General features: G+C 37.2%; 1 protein-coding gene and 1 long non-coding RNA gene across 2 annotated transcripts; one reads left to right on the top strand and one right to left on the bottom strand.

The window, feature by feature from the left end:
• Positions 1-7,342: 7,342 nt before the first annotated feature.
• On the bottom strand, positions 7,343-12,199 carry LOC146136712 (uncharacterized). Its single transcript, XR_014501593.1, has 3 exons — positions 11,889-12,199; positions 11,576-11,674; positions 7,343-9,037 (listed from the first exon to the last, which is right to left on the bottom strand). It is a non-coding gene; the product is annotated as an uncharacterized LOC146136712 (long non-coding RNA).
• A 4,128-nt stretch (positions 12,200-16,327) lies between these two features.
• On the top strand, positions 16,328-21,923 carry LOC146136713 (uncharacterized). Its single transcript, XM_083395919.1, has 8 exons — positions 16,328-16,433; positions 16,856-16,974; positions 17,441-17,529; positions 17,987-18,117; positions 19,009-19,056; positions 19,965-20,112; positions 20,853-21,022; positions 21,287-21,923. The coding sequence occupies exons 1-8, from the start codon at positions 16,367-16,369 to the stop codon at positions 21,604-21,606; spliced, it is 1,092 nt and encodes a 363-aa protein (XP_083252045.1). The 5' UTR covers positions 16,328-16,366; the 3' UTR covers positions 21,607-21,923.
• The last annotated feature ends 158 nt before the right edge of the window (positions 21,924-22,081 follow it).

Raw genomic sequence — 22,081 nt, forward strand, 5'->3', positions numbered from 1 at the left:
CAAATCATGCCCCTATTTGATGTTAATAGGCCCGACATGTAATCTCGGAAACTTAAAATAACATTTCCGTTAACAGGTTTAAAAATACAAAAAAAAATCGTGTAAAGTCGCGCCGAAAAAAGAAAATTACTCAGCAAAACCTAGAAAAAGACAAGAAAATATAAAAATTAATAAAGTTAAATAATTATCAAAAAATAAACTTGTAGAGGGTGGTGGTTGATACCCAGGTACTCCCATACACCAGCCTATGGTGTATAATTAAAAAATGACTATACTCTTGTAGGAGTGAAACAAAAGAGGAACAAATGCAGTAATGTGTGTGATTTAAAATTGTATTTGGAGCGCATTGGCGTGGGTGGTGTCCTATTTATAATTTAATTGAAAGCGATTTTGACGTTGCAATTTGTGCGCCACGGGCCATTGAAGGCTAGCTGGAATTGATTGATTTCACAGCTGCAGAGTAACGCCATCATGCGTACAACGTGCAAAAAACAGCAGCTTCGTTTCGGAGTAAGTAAACCTCGGGACGTTACCTGTTGTTCTGTCCTGCTCTGCAATTCGACTTTTTTACATAGAAACTAAAGAATAGGTGCAACGAATATTCCTAGGATTGTCAAATTGCATTTGTAACGGAAACACTATAAGACAGGGGTGTCAAATGATTCCTGCCACGATCCACCACAGCCAAACCCGACAACATGATGATCCACCAAATGCGAATAGTAAACATATTGGACACGCTTGAATTTTTATGGTGCTTTATTTATGTAAAGGTACCCTACAACATATTGTTAACTTTGTAAAAGTCAAAGGGAAGTGTGCTACAGCACCAAGATTGTTTCAGTGAGAAAAATGATGAGTTGGTTAAGACCAGGGGCCGGCAACCTTTTTCTAGTCGCGGTTCAACACCAAACTCAGAAAGGTCTTTGTGGGCCGCACAAAATGTTAACTCAGAATTGTGTTATTAAAATGTTAGAACAACTTTTAATCAGGCGGACCAAAGTGTTGGCGCAAAGCGAGAGAAAACGCGTTGTTTGGTTTAAAATTCGAGCCCAAACTTCGTCATCCTTACTAATAATTAAAAGTGTAATAAAACTTCTTTGAAGAAACGCGATAACTTTAATAGTTAATCTTTGTTTAGTGTTTGCTAACCTTGAAGTCAGGGCGCACGTGGCGAGCGAGCGAGCGCGAATTTTTCTTAGGTATACCGGCATTTCTTTTAAATTTCTTGCAAGTTTTTATTACATTGCCGAAAATACAAAATGTTTAAAAATATATGTCCAATATTTTTAATGCTATTTCCATTAACGGTAACGAAACGCTGATCTATTTCAAAGGACCGCATCAAAACGTAAACAAGCCGGACGAAGAAAGATGATTCGCGCGAAGCGGGGAAATTTTTTAAACTTACGTAGTTAAAATAGTCAAAAAGTATTTAAAATGGACTCGTATCTAGTTTGGAGGGGGAGCGGGGCGCATCCGGCCGGGAGGCTGTAGGTTGCCGATCGACCCATGTTTCAAACTTTAGGTCGCTGATCGATATCCTCAAACGATCACATTAGTATTTGGGAGTCTCGTTTTAAACTTGATTTTTTTGCAAAATCCATCAACACCGATAATTGGTATTCACATGAAAACACTGTAGAAAGTTTATTTTTTCAAGACTACATTAGTAGATCCGAACAAAACGCTGAGAAGATCCGGAACCGGATCGCGATCAGCTATTTGAACATGACCGCTATAAGAGATTATTATAAGGAAGAAAACGCGAAAACCTAAAATAAAAGCATTAAAATAACATCAGAAACAAGAGATTACCACTCAACAGGCAGAACGTGCTGCCTCGAATTGTAATTCACATATTTTGATTCTTTTCTCGCAGTGTTGCTTTGTATCTGAGCCTGTTTGATTCGCCTTTGCATTGCAGGAGAATATAAAGCACAACCTCTAGACACCGCGTATTGCTTCATGGCGTTACACCTGAGAACTGTTGTGAGAGACGTCATAAAGCACCATCCATGTTGTCTAACCGTTTTTTATTAACATAAATAGAAAGTTTTTTTTTATTAACATTTTAATTTATTTGCTGTCGCGAATTTCATTAAAGCTGAAAGACGTGTCCATTGTAATCAAAAGGAATCGATAATGACACGATGACCTGCTAAATGTTCGCGCTGCTGTTTTTTGTACTGTAGCCTAGATTTTTTGGTAAGTTTGTATGAATTTTGTGGTATCTCTTTCGACTAAATTAAATTTGAACAACATGCGGTTAATTGATTTTCATTTTATTATTTTCGGAACTGTAGATTCCGCAGGAAACATTTTTTAAATTTATTTATTCACTGAGTATTAAAAGTAACCGTTTGCAAAACAACTGAATTTTATTCTATTAAATGTTCATTATTTGCGATAAATTTATTATTTATTTGCTCACATTAGACTATTTCGTTAATTCATAAATCCTTTTTATGGAAAGTGTACAATACCACTGGCAAACCGGCAAAACGTTTAACAAATCCTAATACAATCTCTATAAATATATATGATGTAAGTTAAGTTAAGTGTGAGTTTTGCGGCTATGAACAGTTTAAGCCAGATCAATGTTAAGCAAATAATTTTATATTCGCTTTATATTTTCTCGTAAGCGCTAATCATGTACGTAATCATGTAAAACCAAATAATTATGTCATGGTACGCGCTGTCGTCGTTTTTACGCGAAACCTTAAATCTAAAATTACAATAAAGGTTAAAAATAAAAGCTGAAATCCCATAATTGTGCGTGGCCTACATGAATTGACTATCTATGGTGTATTTCGGTATAGGAACGAAGTCCGGGAGTTTTGTTACATCTGTTCATAGAAATGGATATCATGTTACAAAATCTAAATGGGCATTTGGGAAGTCATTTCGCGAAACAAGTGAAAAAGTTGATTGTGGCAATATAAATAGACTTCCGCTTGTCCGACTCGCCTATTCAAACAAAAATATAAAAAGGGTCGCTTCCATAGTTGAACAGCAATCATGAAAATGTTGTCTAAAGGAGTTTATATCATATTGTTTCAAGTCCTTTTCCACCTTTGCAATGGAAAGGCGTTAGTTAAAAAAAAACATGTTTCTGGCAGAGCTTGGTACGATTCCAAGTCACTCGATTCGCATCCAAGATCTTGGTACGATGACAAATCTCAAGATGTTTCTGACAGAGCTTGGTACGATTCTAAGTCACTCGATGCGCATCCAAGATCTTGGTACGATGAGAAATCTAAAGAAGTTTCCGACAGAGCTTGGTACGATTCTAAGTCACTCGATGCGCATCCAAGATCTTGGTACGATGAGAAATCTCAAGATGTTTCCGACAGAGCTTGGTACGATTCTAAGTCACTCGATGCGCATCCAAGATCTTGGTACGATTCTAAGTCACTCGATGAGCATCCAAGATCTTGGTACGATGAGAAATCTCAAGATGTTTCCGACAGAGCTTGGTACGATTCTAAGTCACTCGATGCGTACCCAAGATCTTGGTACGATGAGAAATCTCAAGATGTTTCCGACAGAGCTTGGTACGATTCTAAGTCACTCGATGCGCATCCAAGATCTTGGTACGATGAGAAATCTCAAGATGTTTCCGACAGAGCTTGGTACGATTCTAAGTCACTCGATGCGTACCCAAGATCTTGGTACGATGAGAAATCTCAAGATGTTTCCGACAGAGCTTGGTACGATTCTAAGTCACTCGATGCGCATCCAAGATCTTGGTACGATTCTAAGTCACTCGATGAGCATCCAAGATCTTGGTACGATGAGAAATCTCAAGATGTTTCCGACAGAGCTTGGTACGATTCTAAGTCACTCGATGCGCATCCAAGATCTTGGTACGATGTAAAGTCTCAAGATGTTTCCGACAGAGCTTGGTACGATTCTAAGTCACTCGATGAGCATCCAAGATCTTGGTACGATGAGAAATCTCAAGATGTTTCCGACAGAGCTTGGTATGATTCTATGTCACCCGATGAACATCCACGATCTTGGTACGATGTAAAGTCTCAAGATGTTTCCGACAGAGCTTGGTACGATTCTAAGTCACTCGATGCGCATCCAAGATCTTGGTACGATGAGAAATCTCAAGATGTTTCCGACAGAGCTTGGTACGATTCTAAGTCACTCGATGCGCATCCAAGATCTTGGTACGATGAGAAATCTCAAGATGTTTCCGACAGAGCTTGGTACGATTCTAAGTCACTCGATGCGTACCCAAGATCTTGGTACGATGAGAAATCTCAAGATGTTTCCGACAGAGCTTGGTACGATTCTAAGTCACTCGATGCGCATCCAAGATCTTGGTACGATGAGAAATCTCAAGATGTTTCCGACAGAGCTTGGTACGATTCTAAGTCACTCGATGCGCATCCAAGATCTTGGTACGATTCTAAGTCACTCGATGAGCATCCAAGATCTTGGTACGATGAGAAATCTCAAGATGTTTCCGACAGAGCTTGGTACGATTCTAAGTCACTCGATGCGCATCCAAGATCTTGGTACGATGTAAAGTCTCAAGATGTTTCCGACAGAGCTTGGTACGATTCTAAGTCACTCGATGAGCATCCAAGATCTTGGTACGATGAGAAATCTCAAGATGTTTCCGACAGAGCTTGGTACGATTCTAAGTCACTCGATGCGTACCCAAGATCTTGGTACGATACCACATCGTCTGATGCATATATCCGGTCGTGGTATGATACAGGAAAGGATAACGGCAACTAATTTGGTAAGGAACTGTTTATATTTTGATGAAAGAACAGTTTTTGCAATTTTGATACATAATTTAAATTGTGTTATTTTTAGATTACCGCTCAACCTGGAGTGTTGTTTGCTGGAGTGGAAATCTTTGTACATTTCTATATAACCAAGAACATTTCTATATAACCAAGAGCTTTTGAATTTTCAGTAATAAAATAAATGCATTTATCCTGGGTGGTTCTGTACCAATCTTCTCTAGGTTTTCACTGGACCAAAAAGTAACCCGCACAACAGTTTTAAATAGACAAAACCGAACAATGATAATTCAAAGGCTGGTAAAGGTTTTGGGCAGGGACACTGTCACACAAAAGCACCAAATATTTTATATTTGAAACAAACGCTTACATAACTAGCTAACATTAACTAAACTTATTCTCTTATGGTTGATTTTTAAGCCTTTAATTAAAATCTGGGCAGTTTCCCTCCGATTAATATTGTAATTGGAACGTATTGTTGCAGATCATATAGTATAGGGAACAAGGCTGTTCAAAAGATTTGGCGTTAAATCCTTGTCGAAAAGTTCGCCGCCCTTGTGAATGCAATGAACAATAGCATTTCTGTCGTATATATTGCAGAATGTTCCGCAAGATTTTGAACAAAATTATCACAAGCTATATGCTATTCCTATCTGAGCGTGTAGCGCGACGAAATGGAAATTCAAGGGCAAAAAAATTTACTGGCGATATGAACAGTGTTTATGTGTGTATTGATATTAACGACTATAATAAGTGGCTTCAGAAAAAGTAATCGAGAATGGTATAGCATAATAATTATAAAACAGTGATTAGGTGGCCACAGCTTTAAAATACGCAAATCTGGGATGATCCCGCAAAATATCACAGTTTAAACCTGTTACGCCACACCGCGACTTGTGCACTGGGGCCTGGCTCCTGACCGGGGTCGCAACCGCGTAAGTTCTTGTTGGTCTGGCGAAGGTTTCTGGTTAGATATGGTACCGGTCAAAACCACCTGATATGCTACCTGTCAAAAACTGAAATACCAATCAAAAGTATATTGGTACAATGTGCAGTAACGTTATCAAATAGCATTAGTGAACGTATATTTATTTTCAAGTTAATGTGAGACAGACAGTCACCGCCTATTGCAGCGACTGTCGGCTAAGACTGCCCAAAAGACTTCTCTAGAAAATGCCGCAAAGCCGCTTAGAAACGACATATATAGCCAATACGTAGCAACAAGTGGCTTGTTGTGCAGGACATGAGACCGCCGCTCGCAAGACTGACAGTTGTAGATTACGAGATTGAAGGTTTCATTTTAAGTTTGAAACGAGGCGAGCGAACGTACAAAAACTCAGTAATTTTGCAATTAAATCGACGAATTGCTCTACCCGCGCAATAACACAAAATTAATTAATTTAGGTGTTTAATTAATTAATTTAGGTGTTCAATTTGTTTGTGAACACGTAGCAAAACCACTGTAATAAATACTTTACATATTTCATACCACGTTAAAGACGACATTATACTAAAACTGTTAAATACCCTAACGAACCAGGGGAACGCCGGGCATTTCTTCTAGCATAGTATATCCAAAATAAATCAAACATTACACAGTAATACAATTTTCAAACAGCCCTCCATAACACAAATACCAAAACACCGCCAAATAAAAAATTCATTTTTTTTTTCTTTGTAAATTTGGTTATGCTTGATCAAACATCAGAGGTATCTCGAGGCGTGGAATTTTCGACCTGGGTTTCAGCAGCCGCACTGCGTTATATAATCCTATGTTAGCAACGGATATAAAGATAGTACGGCTGAGCACCTCGTAAATTCCTCGTTAAGGTGCTTGCAAAGTTAAGTGAGCAGAAGTGCAGTTAGGGCTCAGCGTAGGCTTGCTAAACCGCCTTGGCTGCAAAAACACAGCGAGAAGGCCTCAAAGTGGGCCATGTGGGTTATGCGGTTGCATTCTAAGCGTGGCTTGGGTATCATTGATTAATCCATCACCATAGCTTGGCTGGTCCGATATTCATTTCTGTTGCAAAAAAATACTTCTGAAAGTATTTTTGATATTTTCTATGTTTTACATACAGACACAGAACGTATACTATACTTGATTAATCACAACAACCAAAAAACAATCGGCAACAAAAAATGAAAATTTGAAACAAAAAATTCGTGATATGAGACAAGTTCTAACGTTTTGGGCTTAATGGCAGCTCATATATTCGTAAACTGAACGACACAACACAATAGAAAATATATTTGAAACCTATGTTTTTAACTGATAAAACGGGGCGAACAACTGAGGAGAAAACTATATAGCTTTATGTCTATTCTATTTTCCAATAAGCACAATTTTCTGGTTTAATAATTTTACCATATATCTTTGAACATTCTGATGAACTAAATCAGGGCCGGTAAATAAATCAGAGACAAAGAGTCAGATTTATTTTTGGTTAACTGCCAAGAGTCCCAACTCGAACGTGGGCAGAATAAAAATCACCTTACTGTCTCACTTAAACACTTACTTTTTGGGTAGATTTATTAGAGATGTTGCACACTAACAATATTGCGTAGGATACAATTAGGAAATTTTTATTCACACATTTAAACAAATTGTTATACAAAAACAATATGATCACTACAGGGATAGAATTTCGTTTGAAGGGGCATGGGAAAAACGTGACACCATCACATAAAGTCTCCGGCAAGATATGTAACGGAAGTCAAGCGTAAACACGTTAAAAGCAATTGGGCGACAAATTCCTCAGCCCTTTAGAATTTAGCAACTGCCATGAGGTGCACGGCGTGTTTAAGCTGACAAAATTTGTCAAAAACGAAGACATGTATAAATTTCAGAATTATTTCCCTCGAGGCAACATTTTTTTTTTGCATTATAGTGCTAAAAATAGGAAAAAAATTCGGCAACCGATAATTGATACTGTGGATATACTAAAAAACTCAAACATAACATGAAGGTAAGAGCTGCATACAACTGGTTGAAGAGCCACATGCGGCTCACGAGCTGCAGTTTGGTCACCCATATGAGTCAAAGAAAACATACGTTGATTAACATTTACTTCGGGAAAAGAGGGGCGCTAAGATTCTAAACAATTGATGAGCCAATTTTATTCAACAAGCAACTAAAAAGGTAGAAAAAATGTTGACGAAATTAGCCTGGGTGGAGACAAAAGGTTTCTTGACAAAAGCATTTTTGCTTTACGCGGCATTTTCAATTGATATTTTGAAAAAAAAAACAAGTAAAATCAGGTGACATTTATACGTGTAAAGGTATATTTTACAGGTTATTAGTATAAATTTTCTCTAGGGTTGAAAAGTTGAGTAACGTTCAGTGGTTAACCTTATTTTGTTTCGACTCATCCGACATTGGATCTACTGCCATTGCATTATGCCTCACCACAGTTTTTATTGTACATGATTTCTCTTATATTTCCTTCCTTTGACGATAATTAAGTTAATAAAGTTCGACAAAAAATATTATATAAATTTAACAAACAGCTCCTCTTGTAAGCTTAATCTTGTACCAACGTTTCAGGAACCTATATGAAGGCCGCCTTCGTTAGGGTGAATGACACTGAACGAACGAGCGTCATTCACCCAGACGAAGGCGGCTTGCATAGGTTACCGAAACTCGCATAGGTTGGTAAAGAATTGAAATTACTAGAGGAGCTGTTTTTTTATTTATATTACTAAAAATATTTTACCTGACCCGCAATCGTAAATTCTAGCAGTTATCCCGCCCCCGATGCTCAGGCGTTACAATTAAATTTGACCCAATATAAAAAATCTTTGGTTAACCCTAGCCGCAGCCATGGCGTCTCTTTTTAATTCAAATTTTGCCAATTAAACCAAAAAACGTATTTTTTAACGCTGCGCGCGATTACCTTGCATTTGAGTGCTTATTTTTTTCTTCTTAAAAAAAATTGTAACCCTGGAATATGCACGCAGCAAAGCATTATAAAACTGCGTTTTGGGTTCGCCTCATTGCAATTGCCAATAAACAAAACGACGCTGCGAAAAAGTCCGCAACTTTAATGTTAAATCGTGTTGAGTCATTCAGAGTTAAACAAGCTATTGACGATCTATTTTTTTTACATTACGAAATTTCTTATCTATTCGTGCGAAAAGGCAATTTACGGTTTGAACCCGAGTTATTGAACAATTATTCGGTCAGCAGGATATTCCGTTGCCAAATATCACTTGGCACGATCTGGCCTGGCGACAAACTTCGTATTGGCAATGATAGCAGGGCAGGGGATCTGCAAAAAACAAATGCAATACCATTAAATCAATACGACTGAAAAACACGATAAGGTCTATCGATTTTTGCAACTGATTAAACGTTCACACCTACAATCAAAAAAATTTGAGAAAAAAGGTCAACTACAACCTGCGTTTGGCGACAAATTGCGCGGATGTGTCAGGATCTGCTTGATAAACTTTCGTGATATGACACATTAGATAACCACTAATTGTGCTGCTTTGAATCAGCGCGCCAAACTACCAGGCGTCCCTACACATTGTGGGTACAAGCGAATTTTATATACGCCGCTCGTTACCTGGCAGACCTTTAAGATGTGTATTCAAAGTCCGTTTAAACTATAATAAAACGCGTGTCGTCTAATGCCTTGAACAAGGGTCGGAAAATTTGTTCTCTGTAATAAATTCCTACTAACAATTTGGCGATAAAACGTGTGGCTTTTAAAGCATTTTATTATGATAACTCTCAATTAAGGACAGATCCTGGATTTTTACGCAAAGGAAAATAAGTCAAATTATACTTAAAAAGGCATCGCTGCCCGAAGTGCGACGAAAATAGAGTTTTTTGAGGTTTAATTTGGTAAAGCTTTATTTCGGAAGGAGACGTGACGCATTGTGTACGCTGAAAAAATACAAATATTGTTCAGGTTGTTGCTATTATATGTCCATCATAAACGATGGAATGAATCCGCAAAAAAGCGAAAAAAGTTGGCGAAACTTTTATTTTGAAGAGTTCCATGCTACGCATTATTTCCACTAAGAGTGTTGCCAAGATTTTGGGCTGGGAAAAGCTACTCTAAACGCAAACTTCACAGGAAAATAAGGCTGTTTTACGCATTAAGATATTTTTGTATTTAAGCAGAGTAAAAAAGCTGAATTATATATTTGACTTGTCATCGTGCCTAATTTGCAAAAGAAGTCGCGGGCTTGATGAATTTTACATTGGCTGCTGACCGGACCGGATCCGATCCGACTCGCGGGCCTTGATATTATACATCATTGTATTTTTAAGTGGCAAAGGGTTGACCCTTCAAGGTAAATGACATATTCTAAGAGTGCATCAACAAATATATGAATTTGTCTTTTGTACTGCTATTTGTACACATTGCTAAGCGTACACCAAACATACGACTCACCGTGACGCATTTGCAGCAACCGGTGCTAAAGCCCACCACGTATACATGTATAGTAATACCGGTTATTAAGGTTTTGCATTTGGGTAAATAAATCCAGTTTTCTGTTCTATTGGTTAACAAAAACTTTAAATGTTTAGGAAGCAGCTTATGACCGGCACCGCTATTTAAAACGAAATTAAGTATATGAAGTAACCGACTTGTTTTTGCCGTATTTTTTATGTTTTACAAACTTCACCCTCGGCAAACAGTTGATCTCGGTTTTAACAGGTAGAATTTTACGAAACTTAATTCTGTAAACTTTGTAAGGAGGAGCTGCTCAAAAATATAAAATCATAAAAAAAAATTAGGTCAAAAAATTACGTCATAGTGTGATGTCAAAAAGCTTGTGCAAATTCAGCAAAGAAATGACGTACTATAAAAAATAATCGCATTTATTTAGCTGGTATATGAGAAAACGTTTAATTTGGACGATTAAAGCTGATCTCACAGCTATATTGCTGCAAATAACATATACAAATTGTACTCTGTGATTAAGCCCTTGTATATAGTCACACAAGCCAACCATAACGTCACATATTCTCCACCGGATGCTGTTGGAAAGGCTACGTAAATCAGTCAGTTTGGTCAAAGTTTTCGGACAAGCAAGGCCAGGCTGGAAAAGCAATAGCTTGCGGCGAGGTTCGAACTCACGATCTCCAGTCAAACTGGGACGTGTGTTAAATTACAAATGTTCACAAGGCGAAAAGTTTGCATTAACGAACTAGTTTATATATTTTTTGTCAAGACTATGCTATACCATGTATCATGCAAAACGGTGTGATGAAACACATTTGAAACTGGCAAAGTTTTTTTTTTAAATTACATAGCTTAATTTACAAGAAAACATATTATTGAAACGGCAATAAAATACTTTTGATGCTGTGTTTATATTGTGTGGGGAGCGGGGAAATGCCTTTATCTTGGTTCACATAAAACTTTTATTTTAAGAAGCCTATATTATGTAGTTAAAATGGCAAATTCGGCAACCAAAAAAGCGATTTAGCAAGCTTCTTTTAGCGTAAGACAGTGTTTATCAATCTTTTTCGCGACCTGAATACTAAGCGTATGTACTACAGCGAAACTTTGGCGAGAGAATTCCCCCTTTTAATTGTTTTACTAAGCTTGAAGTGAACGAAGAAGAAATAATACAGTTGCTTTAATAAATTCAAATTTATTAAATACGGGTCAGGTGTTTCGTTTGTGTGTTTTCACCAATTTGTTAAATTTCGGAGAAATCTTGGCCAGAACCAATGTCGATTAATTTAACTGCGTGCACTTCCTCAGTCGTCGACCCAACCAAGTCAAACTATCATGGTTGATTTAAAGGTTAAAGCAACGTTAGCAAAACAGAACTTCTCTTACGTCGGGCGTAACGGCAAGGGTATCCAGTCTGAAGCCATCTACGGCTGCAGTAGGTTTGAAGGCACCGATAAAAGAACTTGTCTCGGTTGTACTTCCTGCCTAAAACGTACAAAAGTACGATAATACATATGACAAATTAACAGCCATTCATAAGTATACTTCTTGTATTAAAGAAATCCGAGAATTTGTCAGCAGGTATTTATCGAATTATGTCAAATAAAAACGTATTTTAATAGTTTACGTTTGTAGCCGATGTTTTGAAACACAATCACTTTGGTGCTGTATTCGTAAAACCACATTTGTTATTACTTACCTTCACTTAGCGAGATGCAAACCAATAAGATTGACCACAACAAAACCGTCCGGATCTTCATTACAAGTTTTTGTTGTTCTCCGTAGCGAACCCAGTTCGTCGGCAGTTGAAAAACTGCTGTTATGCACAATTCAATGATGCTTTGAAATTTCAGACGGAAATGAATGGATCAATGCAAACCAAAGCTCTGTCAGTCCACTCAAATGCCGAATCTCAAGCGAGATTATTTTTATGTTGCTTCACTTACTTTATTTGGAGTTTTAGGCAACCGCAGCAAACTAAATAATACACAACACTAAAGGCTTTAAAGGTCGGCAGTTCAAGGCCACAACTTTGAATATCAAGGGTGCGGGTTGCTTCTGCATTGTACCAGCAACAGAAAAAGGCCAGAATCGTTTTCTCTCCTTAAAACGCCTATTGTTCACCCTGTCTCTTCGCTGTGCATCGCTGAATCTCTTATGGCCTTGAATGGTGAACCTTTTTGAACTGCAGTTTTGCAGCTATATATACGGTAAAATGTACTTGTACATCATTTTGTTTGACAAAGTAAGCACAAAAACGTGGGTTTTCACCCATATTCTGTTTACTTCCGCAATATACGTTTCATTGAACAATATACGCAACATTTCTTATAACATCAATTAGCAGACTGCCTACACCAGGGGACAGGTGTGTAGTGACTATACATCACCTAGCGGTAGCTAGATCTGCCAAACCGAATTCGTATTCTATTGCATTTTGTTCCTTTTTCGTCCGCTAACTTTTTTTCGTCCGCTATCTTTTGAGATTAAAAATTCCGTTGGACAAGAATATTAGCCGCATGTTGCTCTTATTCATTGAATTAGAAAACCAGAAATATCTAGTTGAGTTTTCATTTATGAAAACGTAATGTCGTGAAAAAAAATGAGTGAAAAAAGCACGAAATTAGTAGTAATGGTACTCAGTAAATGCAAGTGTTTTTTACATTTTTATCAAAACAAATATAACCTGTATTTAACTGTTCCGATAAGATTACATACGATGCTGCAAAATACATGATAACCAAAAAAATCGACAACGTCGCTCTAATGTATTTTTTACCGTGTGTTGGAGTCGCAAAGTGCTAGTTAAACTTAATTTATTTATCTTAGACATTTTCTAAATATTTTCAGTGGTTTGATTAAAACTTTATACAATATTATAAACGTTAACGGAATACCACCTTCTGAAAAAGCATTGTACGATTTACCTAAAGCGGTAAAAAATCTTAAAAAATATATACAGTATATTAATTTTAGAAAATACTTGATTTAATGATTAAAGTCATATTATGTTTTAATCTCTTCCTAAACATGTCATTTTACTTTTTAGCAACAAATGATATACTTTCTAATTTTTGTATATGGCCGTATTTGTCCAAATTCTAAATAGAGAAATCAGGTGGCACTGTATAAAGACAAATTGTATTTGATTCTCGACAAGCTTTCGCACAACCGTGCTTCATATACTTTGACCTGATGAAGCACGGTTGTGCGAAAGCTTGTCGAGAATCAAATACAATTTGTCTTTATACAGTGCCACCTGATTTCTCTACTTTCTAATTTGAATCTCTTGTGTTCTATATAATCTGGAATTCGTCTGTCAGATTATTAATATCTAATGATGACGATAACTATAGTTCATTTATTTTACTGTTTATTAGTTTTGATTATATTTCTCAGATCAATCAGCCTCAGGGAAGACCAACGACTGTCAATACCTGGGAGTCTGATAACTCCATCATTTGTAAATCAATCGTAATTTCCTGGCCTAAAATTTCCCGCTATTGTGAACACAACAAAACTACTTTAGTATAAAACAAAAGTATGCATAACATTACTGTTGTCAAGATTGTACAACTAATGCCATTTCTAAAGAAAAATATGTTTTGTCTATTTTTAACTTTGTCGACTTGTTTTTTGTATAATATTGTTTTTTGAAACTGTAATAATTTCTGCGATCAATTGTAGCAGTTTTTTATGATCAAATACAATACTCGGAAACCTAAAATCAGTTTGTTTGGACGTAAATATAAATGTTGCCTATATACGCAGTTTAAAACAGTTTAAGAACCACTACACTATAGTCACTGATATAAAGAGTTAAATGAAACATACATATGTTGCTTACCAAATTTTGTTTAAGGTCATTTTTTGTACGTTCATCAGCCAACCAGTGTGCAAACAATTTGGTTATAGCTCTTAGCCTTAGATATTGACAAACGGTTGATGAAATATTTGACGGTTGATGAAATATTTGCTTTTTATATCACCACTAATACTTTAATACTGAGTTAGTATGGGCCCTGGGTAGATCAATGTTTTTGTTTGAGGGAAAGTTCAAATTTTATAGTGTGGAAGTTCAAGTTTATTGTGGGGCAATTTGTGGGGAAGTTCAATTTATTGTGGAGCAATTTGTGGGGAAGTTCAAATTTTTTTTTACAAATCTTATATATGACGTGACTAATAATAAACATAGTTAAACGAGATTTTACTATACGAAAATACAAAAAACAATTATAAGTATATTCGCGTTTTAAGGATGTCTTCCCAGACCAAAAGCGATGTGCGCATGGGATCTATACATGGAAAATTATTTGTAGCATGAAACTGTCTAAAACAGACCCGGGCAAACTACGGCCCGCCAAGCAATAAAGTCCGGCCCGGCTCATTTTCAATAAAACTTTTTAGGGTAAAAATAAGCACTAACATTTTATTTCTAGATTTCACAATATTTTATTGAATGAATTACTCTTGTAAGGCATCCACACATATCCCTACTCTTACCAGCTTGCCAAAACAAGAATATTTAAAGATTCTTTTAAAATGAATTGTATTATGTGTGTCTGAAATCTCCTTTAAGACACGGATCGCTGAGGCATTTTTAAGTTTCTCATGCGACCCGCTCTCTTAATTACCCATCCCTGATCTAAAATGAAAATTTCTCAAAATTAATCCAATTTTTCCGCGAATGTGTTCCGTCTTATATCCCAAACAATATAGTAACAAAAGCAAATAATATACAAAATGGTCCAAAAGTAGGCTTACAGTTGTTATAAAAAGTAGAGTTTGGGCCTAAAGCAAATTTATTGTTTTGGGGTTCTTCTCATACACCTTGTTCTTTACAACATCCCCTAAAAAGAAATCCATTGGTGTGAGATGAGGTGAGCTTAGTGGCCATTCAATGCTACCTCTTCTTCCAAGCCAACGCTGTGGAATAACTGTAACCCTACTTTTGGCCCACCCTGTATGTACATCTTTTAATTTGTGTGTGCCCAATGCGTCACGTCACATTATAAATTAAAACATTTGCCAATAGAAACCAAACAAACGCAATTTTTTAGCGCTTAATTAGGCTCGTTATCAATTGCATAAAACCTTGAGGTCGGCCTCTGACTAAAAGTTAAATATTAAAATGCCTAAATACCACGTTTTTAAACAACATTGTTAGTAGAAATTTATTATGGCCCGCCCAAAACTTGCTAAGCTGGTTTTGGCCCGCGATTAGTAGGTTGCCGTTGCTGACCGCTGGCTTAAATAAATAGATAAACTGGGAAATTTTCCCATGGTAACCCTATTTCCACTGAGTGAAATCCTCTGGTATAGCAGTTTGTAGTTTTAGCCTATGCATTGCGGTTTCAAGAGCCCCAATTTTTTGTTAAACACGGTATTGTTTAGCAAGTCCACAACTTATTGATTTAGCTTGGTTTTCCTGTACAGACATTTTTCTTTTTTTCACATCAGATAAAAACGCAGCACGGATAATGAAAACTGATTAGGAAAAGTAATTTATACACGAGACATCTATTACGCACAATCGACATTAAGTACACTCATTTATAAGGCAATTACCTATGCGAAATACTCAAACTGTTGTTCCAAGGAACGATATTTTGCCACAAAAAAGGGTGTAACCATTCTGTAGAATAAAAACAATGGAAACATGTAAGCTGATAGGTAGCATTAAAAGTTTAAGTAAAAACTATACAACTTAAATCAATAGCATAAATAACATTAGGTTAAAAAATATATTATATATAGGCTGATAGTGAACCATTTTTAATTATTTTAGTTATAGGTTTACATTTGGAAATGTATTTATAGGACTCATATAGTTGCTTTATATTTAGATAACGGTGGGTTTTGTTGGCTTAGCCGAACAAGAGACTAAAAAATGATAGTATTTTGGAATAGTTTTTCTACTTGTCCGCTATACACCTGGCAACGCTACATAGCACACTACTCGTTCAGAAGCGCCGCCTTAGTTTATCGTGCGCGCCTTTTGTGGTCGATTTTACCGGCATTTGACAGTCTGCTCATGGTGGTACCACCAACATCAAAATGCGCTGGAACTGACGCCCGCTCGGCCTGCCTTGGGGCCACAGAGCGACGCTCGAGTTGAAACTCAAATTAAACATCTCATCTCGATTAGGAAGTGGCATATAGTTAACGTCCGCATCGATGGCTATGACGTTCCGCTGCGCGATCGTTCTGTTTGTGGCTCTGTGCTGCGTCCAGCCCCTACTGGGTGAGTTAACCAGGCGAAGGCAAAACAAAAGAGTCTGTTGTCGATCTTGTAATATATCATTCATCAGTGTACTCTGGTCAAACCATTAAAAGTCACTGTTAAAAAAATCTGAACTGAGCAGCTAAAGCGTAAACTTATGTCAGCAAAAGTGTAAACTTATGTCAAGTGTTGAGGCAGAAATGTAGTTAAAATCATGTTTTTATTTCTACAAACGCTGTTGCGTGCTCGTTCTGGTTTTGGGTCTGCAACCTCTTGTAGCGCCGTTGCTTATTATATTACGTATACAAACTAGCGTACTTAAAATTGGGGTCGTCGTTTTAAAACGAATACTCCTATTCTACAAAATTATACTTTGCACAAAAATTACCATGTTACTTAATATTTTGATGTGTTTGTGAAAATCAAGTTATACTTGTCTTTAGGATGTCACTGGCTAAGTAGGAGACGAGGCAAAAGACAAGCCGATGAAAGCTCGTCTCAAGAAGAGATCGGCGAAACAGAATATCTGCGGTTCTTTCTTACCGAATGTCTCGAGAATAAGGTTTTATAATGTGTTGTGTTGACTCAAGTCAATGACTTAACTTAAGTCATTAATACCTAAGTACTAGACTTAAATTATTTTAATAAAATAACTTTACTACACTTAGGCTTTCAGATAGATAATTTGGCTTATAGGTAAGTGTTTTTGTAAATAAGTTTCTGTACAAAGGTTTTACGGGTTTACCCCAATTTATGCAGGCAAAATAATTTGCCCGCTATATTTTACATTTTGTTGTAAAATACGTTTACAAATTAAAAAAAATTGATGCGTTTGACTTGTCTTTGCCTTGATTTAATTTGCCCAGAACTTGGACTGACAATTCTCTTGAACTTTTTTTTAATAACCTGTTTACAACATTGGTTTGTACTTTCGAATTAGATTCAACCTGCAATTACAGCACAGGTTCCTAATCGCCAGGTATAGGCTACTTGCTGTTGTTATCAAGCGGGATCTTTTGTGTTTGCAGGCCGGAGACATCTGGGATTGGCGAAGTGTGGTCGACGTTACCATTCTCGACTCGTTCTGGTACACTGTGACCGACGAGCTAGATTGCGGGTAATCGCAAGAGATTTATTCGTAATGCTAGGCTGGGTTTGTTGTCATCTTTTGTCGTTTGTTGACAAAGTTTAAGTGGTCGAGCGAAGCAAATGTTGCATGGCTGTTCTAACTTGGTCATTCGATCAGAGCACAATTTGCTGCACCACCTAAAATGACTCGTAAGGATTAAGTAAATATCATGGGTGAATTTGGCCCTTCCGAAAGACGCCCACGAACAACAATACCGAAGGTTTTTAACAAAACTAAATTAACGTTTTCTCTGAATTAAAAATTGGAAGAAATGTCTATATAATTATTAAAAACAAAGAATAATTAGAGAATTACCCGTCTCGATATTAATAAAACTGTGATCACACTAACAAAAATCCAAAAAGGGTCTACAAAATAGGCTTCTGTAGTTTTTAAAGTCAGTACTGCATCGTTGTACAAGGTCTTGTATTTTTTTGTCGTTCAGAGTCAAATTGGGCCAGGATACAGTCGACTGCTGGAAGACCAGATTGGGAGAATACATTTACTCCACGTCCCAGATCTACATCGACACTGTATTTTGCATCAATTTGTTCGCTGTGAATGTGTCGGAAGCACGTGAGTCATCTTCAGCTATATGTTTCTCTTTGCTTGATTTTAAAACCTCTGCGAAAGTGGGGCTATATACTTTTACGATAAAGTCGGATAGCCTTAAGTCAACCCTGGAAAATCACATAACTCCAGTTAGAGAATATTCTATTCAATCTGGGCAACGCCGGGTGTTTCGTCTAGTTAAAAATAAATAAACGTAACTTTTACGCGCTTTCTACAAAGGTGCTTTGTCGCCGCTTCCTTAGTATCCATAGCACAGGAGTGGCCGGCCACCTTGTTTGTAATTGCCATCGACCGAAATATTTTTAAAGGCTTATGATAGACCAGTGGGATAATAAAGTGACAGAAACATACATGACAATGCACAATTCTTCTGTGACTCTTGTACTGTAAATAAGTTTATATTTCCACTAATTAAACATCGCAAGCGGTAATTTCAAGTAAAGTTTATTTTTCACTTTGAAGACAAAACTCGAAAAGAATGTTACTTCTTTACTTATTATTTCGTAAAACGAGCCTCAATTCAAATCCAGGTAAGAAGTTCAATTTGTTACGTCATATTACGCTTCATTAGGCTTACCAAGACACAGCAATTGGATTTTTTTAAATGTTCCACGTGTGTGCGACAGCCTCTGTAAACGCGACTTGTATTTTCCACATAATGAATCCGCAAGGTATACGGTATGATAAAAGATATTAATAGCCTACATTCCTACAAGTTAAAGCATATCGACCAAATTTCAGTTGCACATTTCATTTTTTTGTATTTGCCCTTTGCCAATCATGTATTATTTTAGGTAAAGATGTCTTTGATAAAAAACTTTTATTGGTGTTTTTGGAACGTTTACATAAACCTTCGCGTAAAACTTTTTTATTTGCTTTTATCTTTATTTCTAGACACTAGCCGCAAAAAAAGAGCAAATACTCGAGTACCATATCTGAAAGGTAAGAAATCCGACTAATAAAGCTTAGACATCGTGAATTTTTATTCTATGTTTAACGAATTTTACACTCATTTTACGTTATTTCATCAACGTATTCGATCACTTGGTATACCAATTAGAAATGTCCATACTAGCTATTTTATTTCAATACCATTGTGCAAAAGTTTGAGCAAAATCCTGCTGAACGGCCAATGGCGTCGTTTTTACGGGTTGCTTGGTAAATATTTTTTTCAGCGCTGGGAAAATTCGTTAGATTTAGTGTTATATATCAGTTTTGTAAACCAGTCATTTTGAAATGACTTAAGTTCCAGTCAAGTCATTTGTAAAACACTTAAGTCCAAGTCAAGTCTTTTTGAATAAATAACAAGTCAAGTCCCAGTCAAGTCATAATTAGAGCAAGTTAACTTCAAGTCATGTCCTTGTCAAAAAATATAATGCTAAGCTATTATAATTTTTAAAATCGTACGATTATGAACAATACCCCCTTCAATACCTCCATAACTAAAAAATAAGAACAACGCAACAACATATAGCAAGCAATTTGTTTTATGTGAAAAAATTTGGATAAATAGCTCAATTGTATAGCAAAAATACTTAAAGCAAACACTGCATTTTAACCCAAGTCATTTGTCCAAATGACTTTAGTCAAGTCAAGTAATTTTGCCTAAATGTCAAGTCACTCTTTTGAAAACAGTGACTTAAGTGCACTTAAATCAAGTCATTACAACACTGTTATATATTACTTTTTAATAAAACTTTAGATCGCAAGTCGTGGCTAAACATTTAAATTAAATTGGCATCAAATCGGTAACGACTCCACAGGTATCGGGTCCGATCCAGCACCTGCTATCCGATCGGATCCAATATTATCAGACATCCCTAACTTCGCCATTCCTTGTAAATGCACAGGCCGGTGCAGCAGCGATTACCATCCCAATTCGGAACGAACGCGCGCCTTCACGGAATGCAACTCTCGCAGCGTCGAACTGTCCAGCAACAGAGATCCAATCGACTTCGGCTCTATATCGCAGTTCGTGGCACAGGAAGCGGTTTGCGGGTGTGTCCTGATTAGTTAGTGATTTTGCGATTGGACTTCAAGCGCACTTTGTTAACGCATTGAATAATTATCAACCTGTGACTTGTTCGAGTGCCTCTCGACCTAAATTAACCATTTAATCACTAGATTTGACTTCCTAATTTACTACAATGTTTTGGTGGCGATCAATTACGCCTTCACCGTGTACAACTGTTTTAAATATTAAGCTTATAATACTAACTATACTCGCAGACAATTGTTTGATGTGCATATATCAAATTGTTTTCAGTGGTGCACTAACATTCCACGCAGGATGAGAACCAAATAGTTTTACAGGGACTTGGTAGTACTAATTTCATATCTTATCTGTTTACAAAATTTCGTTTATTTATTTATGCCCGGAAAATGCGCTGCTCTTTAGTGCTTGAGGGCCTAAGTGACCAATAATTGCTAAACTTTAAACGCCAAAAGTATAAAAGCGACCAAATCTATTTTTCTGTTTAGTATGGGTAGATTAAACAGCTTTAAATGGATTTTGTCTTTAATTGATCTGATTATTATATATTGTTAGCATACATTAAAATATGCTTCTTTCTTGGTTTAACCTACTAGGCATCCAAATTGTGGACTTCGTAGAATATTAATTCTCGTTCGCCATATTGGAGGTAACAAATCGTGTCCGGCAGTTAAAAAAGGGTCCGAACCACTGTGTTGTTGCTTAAAGGGCATTTTTCACACCACGCTGTGCTTGGTGCATTTAGGCCGGAATTTCCTAATTGTGGTCCTGATGGATTGGAGAGCATTACCAGTGAAAACGACACGGGAATTCCGCGATGGCCTTACACTTTGGAAGCCCTGTTGAAGCCTAACTCCCCTGTACGAGCGTCGGTGTTTGAATGCAACAATCGCATTTTCTCCTTGAACAGTCCTGGTGAGTGTTTGGTAGCCTGTTTTGTCTAAGATTTTCTTCATGTGATATTCACACACCATTGAAACCAAAGTTTCGAAGTTATTTTTATTTTTGGATTTGTGCGCTTAAAGCCTTTAAGTAATTAACTGAATCAGTGGATCAATTTAGAAATGTGCATTTAAGCAAGGCCAGGCCGGAAAATCTATTGAGTGGTGTGGGGGCGTAGTTTGCCAAAGTCTGCTCTAGCTCATGTACAGCAAATTAAGCCAATAACTTTTTTCGCAGATCGTGGGCCCGCGTGCCAAAATTGGGGCGCGTGGTCAAGCTGTTCCGGGTGCCAGAGAAGCCGCAGCAGGTCTAGGAGCTGCCGGGAAGGACATACGGGCCAGACCAGTCAACAGGCCGACTGCCGGCCCCCACCATCATGCCAACGTCCACGCAGGCCTAATCGGCAGCGAAGTCCGCTCTGTCAGTTGATACTTTACCAAGCGGCCCTCGGCAACAACAACCAGGGTTTACTGGGTGGTTTAATTACCTCTCCAGCCAACAGTACTTCTGTGCGAAGCAACGGTGGCTTATTGGTTTTGCTTTCAATTTTGTGTTAGCACGCGCGCTGATTGCGCGAGCCACTTGGGAAAGCTTGTTTGATAAAATATACCTACGTCGGAAAAGATATGATGCCCTGTGTAAAGGTTTTCGTGCAGTACGCCTAATTCGTGCATTAATGTTGTGACCTCAATACACTTTATTGGCTTGTTTACAATATGTGTGTACTTTTAGCTAAGAATAACTCGCCACTTCAATTAATTATTATCGTCTTTATAGTGACCAACCTATACTATAGTAAGCCGGACTTCGCTGCGAAGAAGATATTTTTCATCCTTCAAGTTTCAAAATGGGACCACTGTGTCATGTTCGTGTTGTTTCATAGACCGAAGCTTTCTTTCATCTTTAGATACAGACATAAAAGTTGCGTAGAAAACGACGGCGTAGTTATCTTAAGAACTTTGTGCGACTATACTGTGCGTGAGGACATTGTGCCAAATACGTCACAAAACAAAAATTACACTTCTGAACAGG

This window comes from Ascidiella aspersa, chromosome 8 (assembly GCF_963924565.1).
Source record: "Ascidiella aspersa chromosome 8, kaAscAspe10.2, whole genome shotgun sequence".
Lineage (NCBI taxonomy): Eukaryota > Metazoa > Chordata > Ascidiacea > Phlebobranchia > Ascidiidae > Ascidiella > Ascidiella aspersa.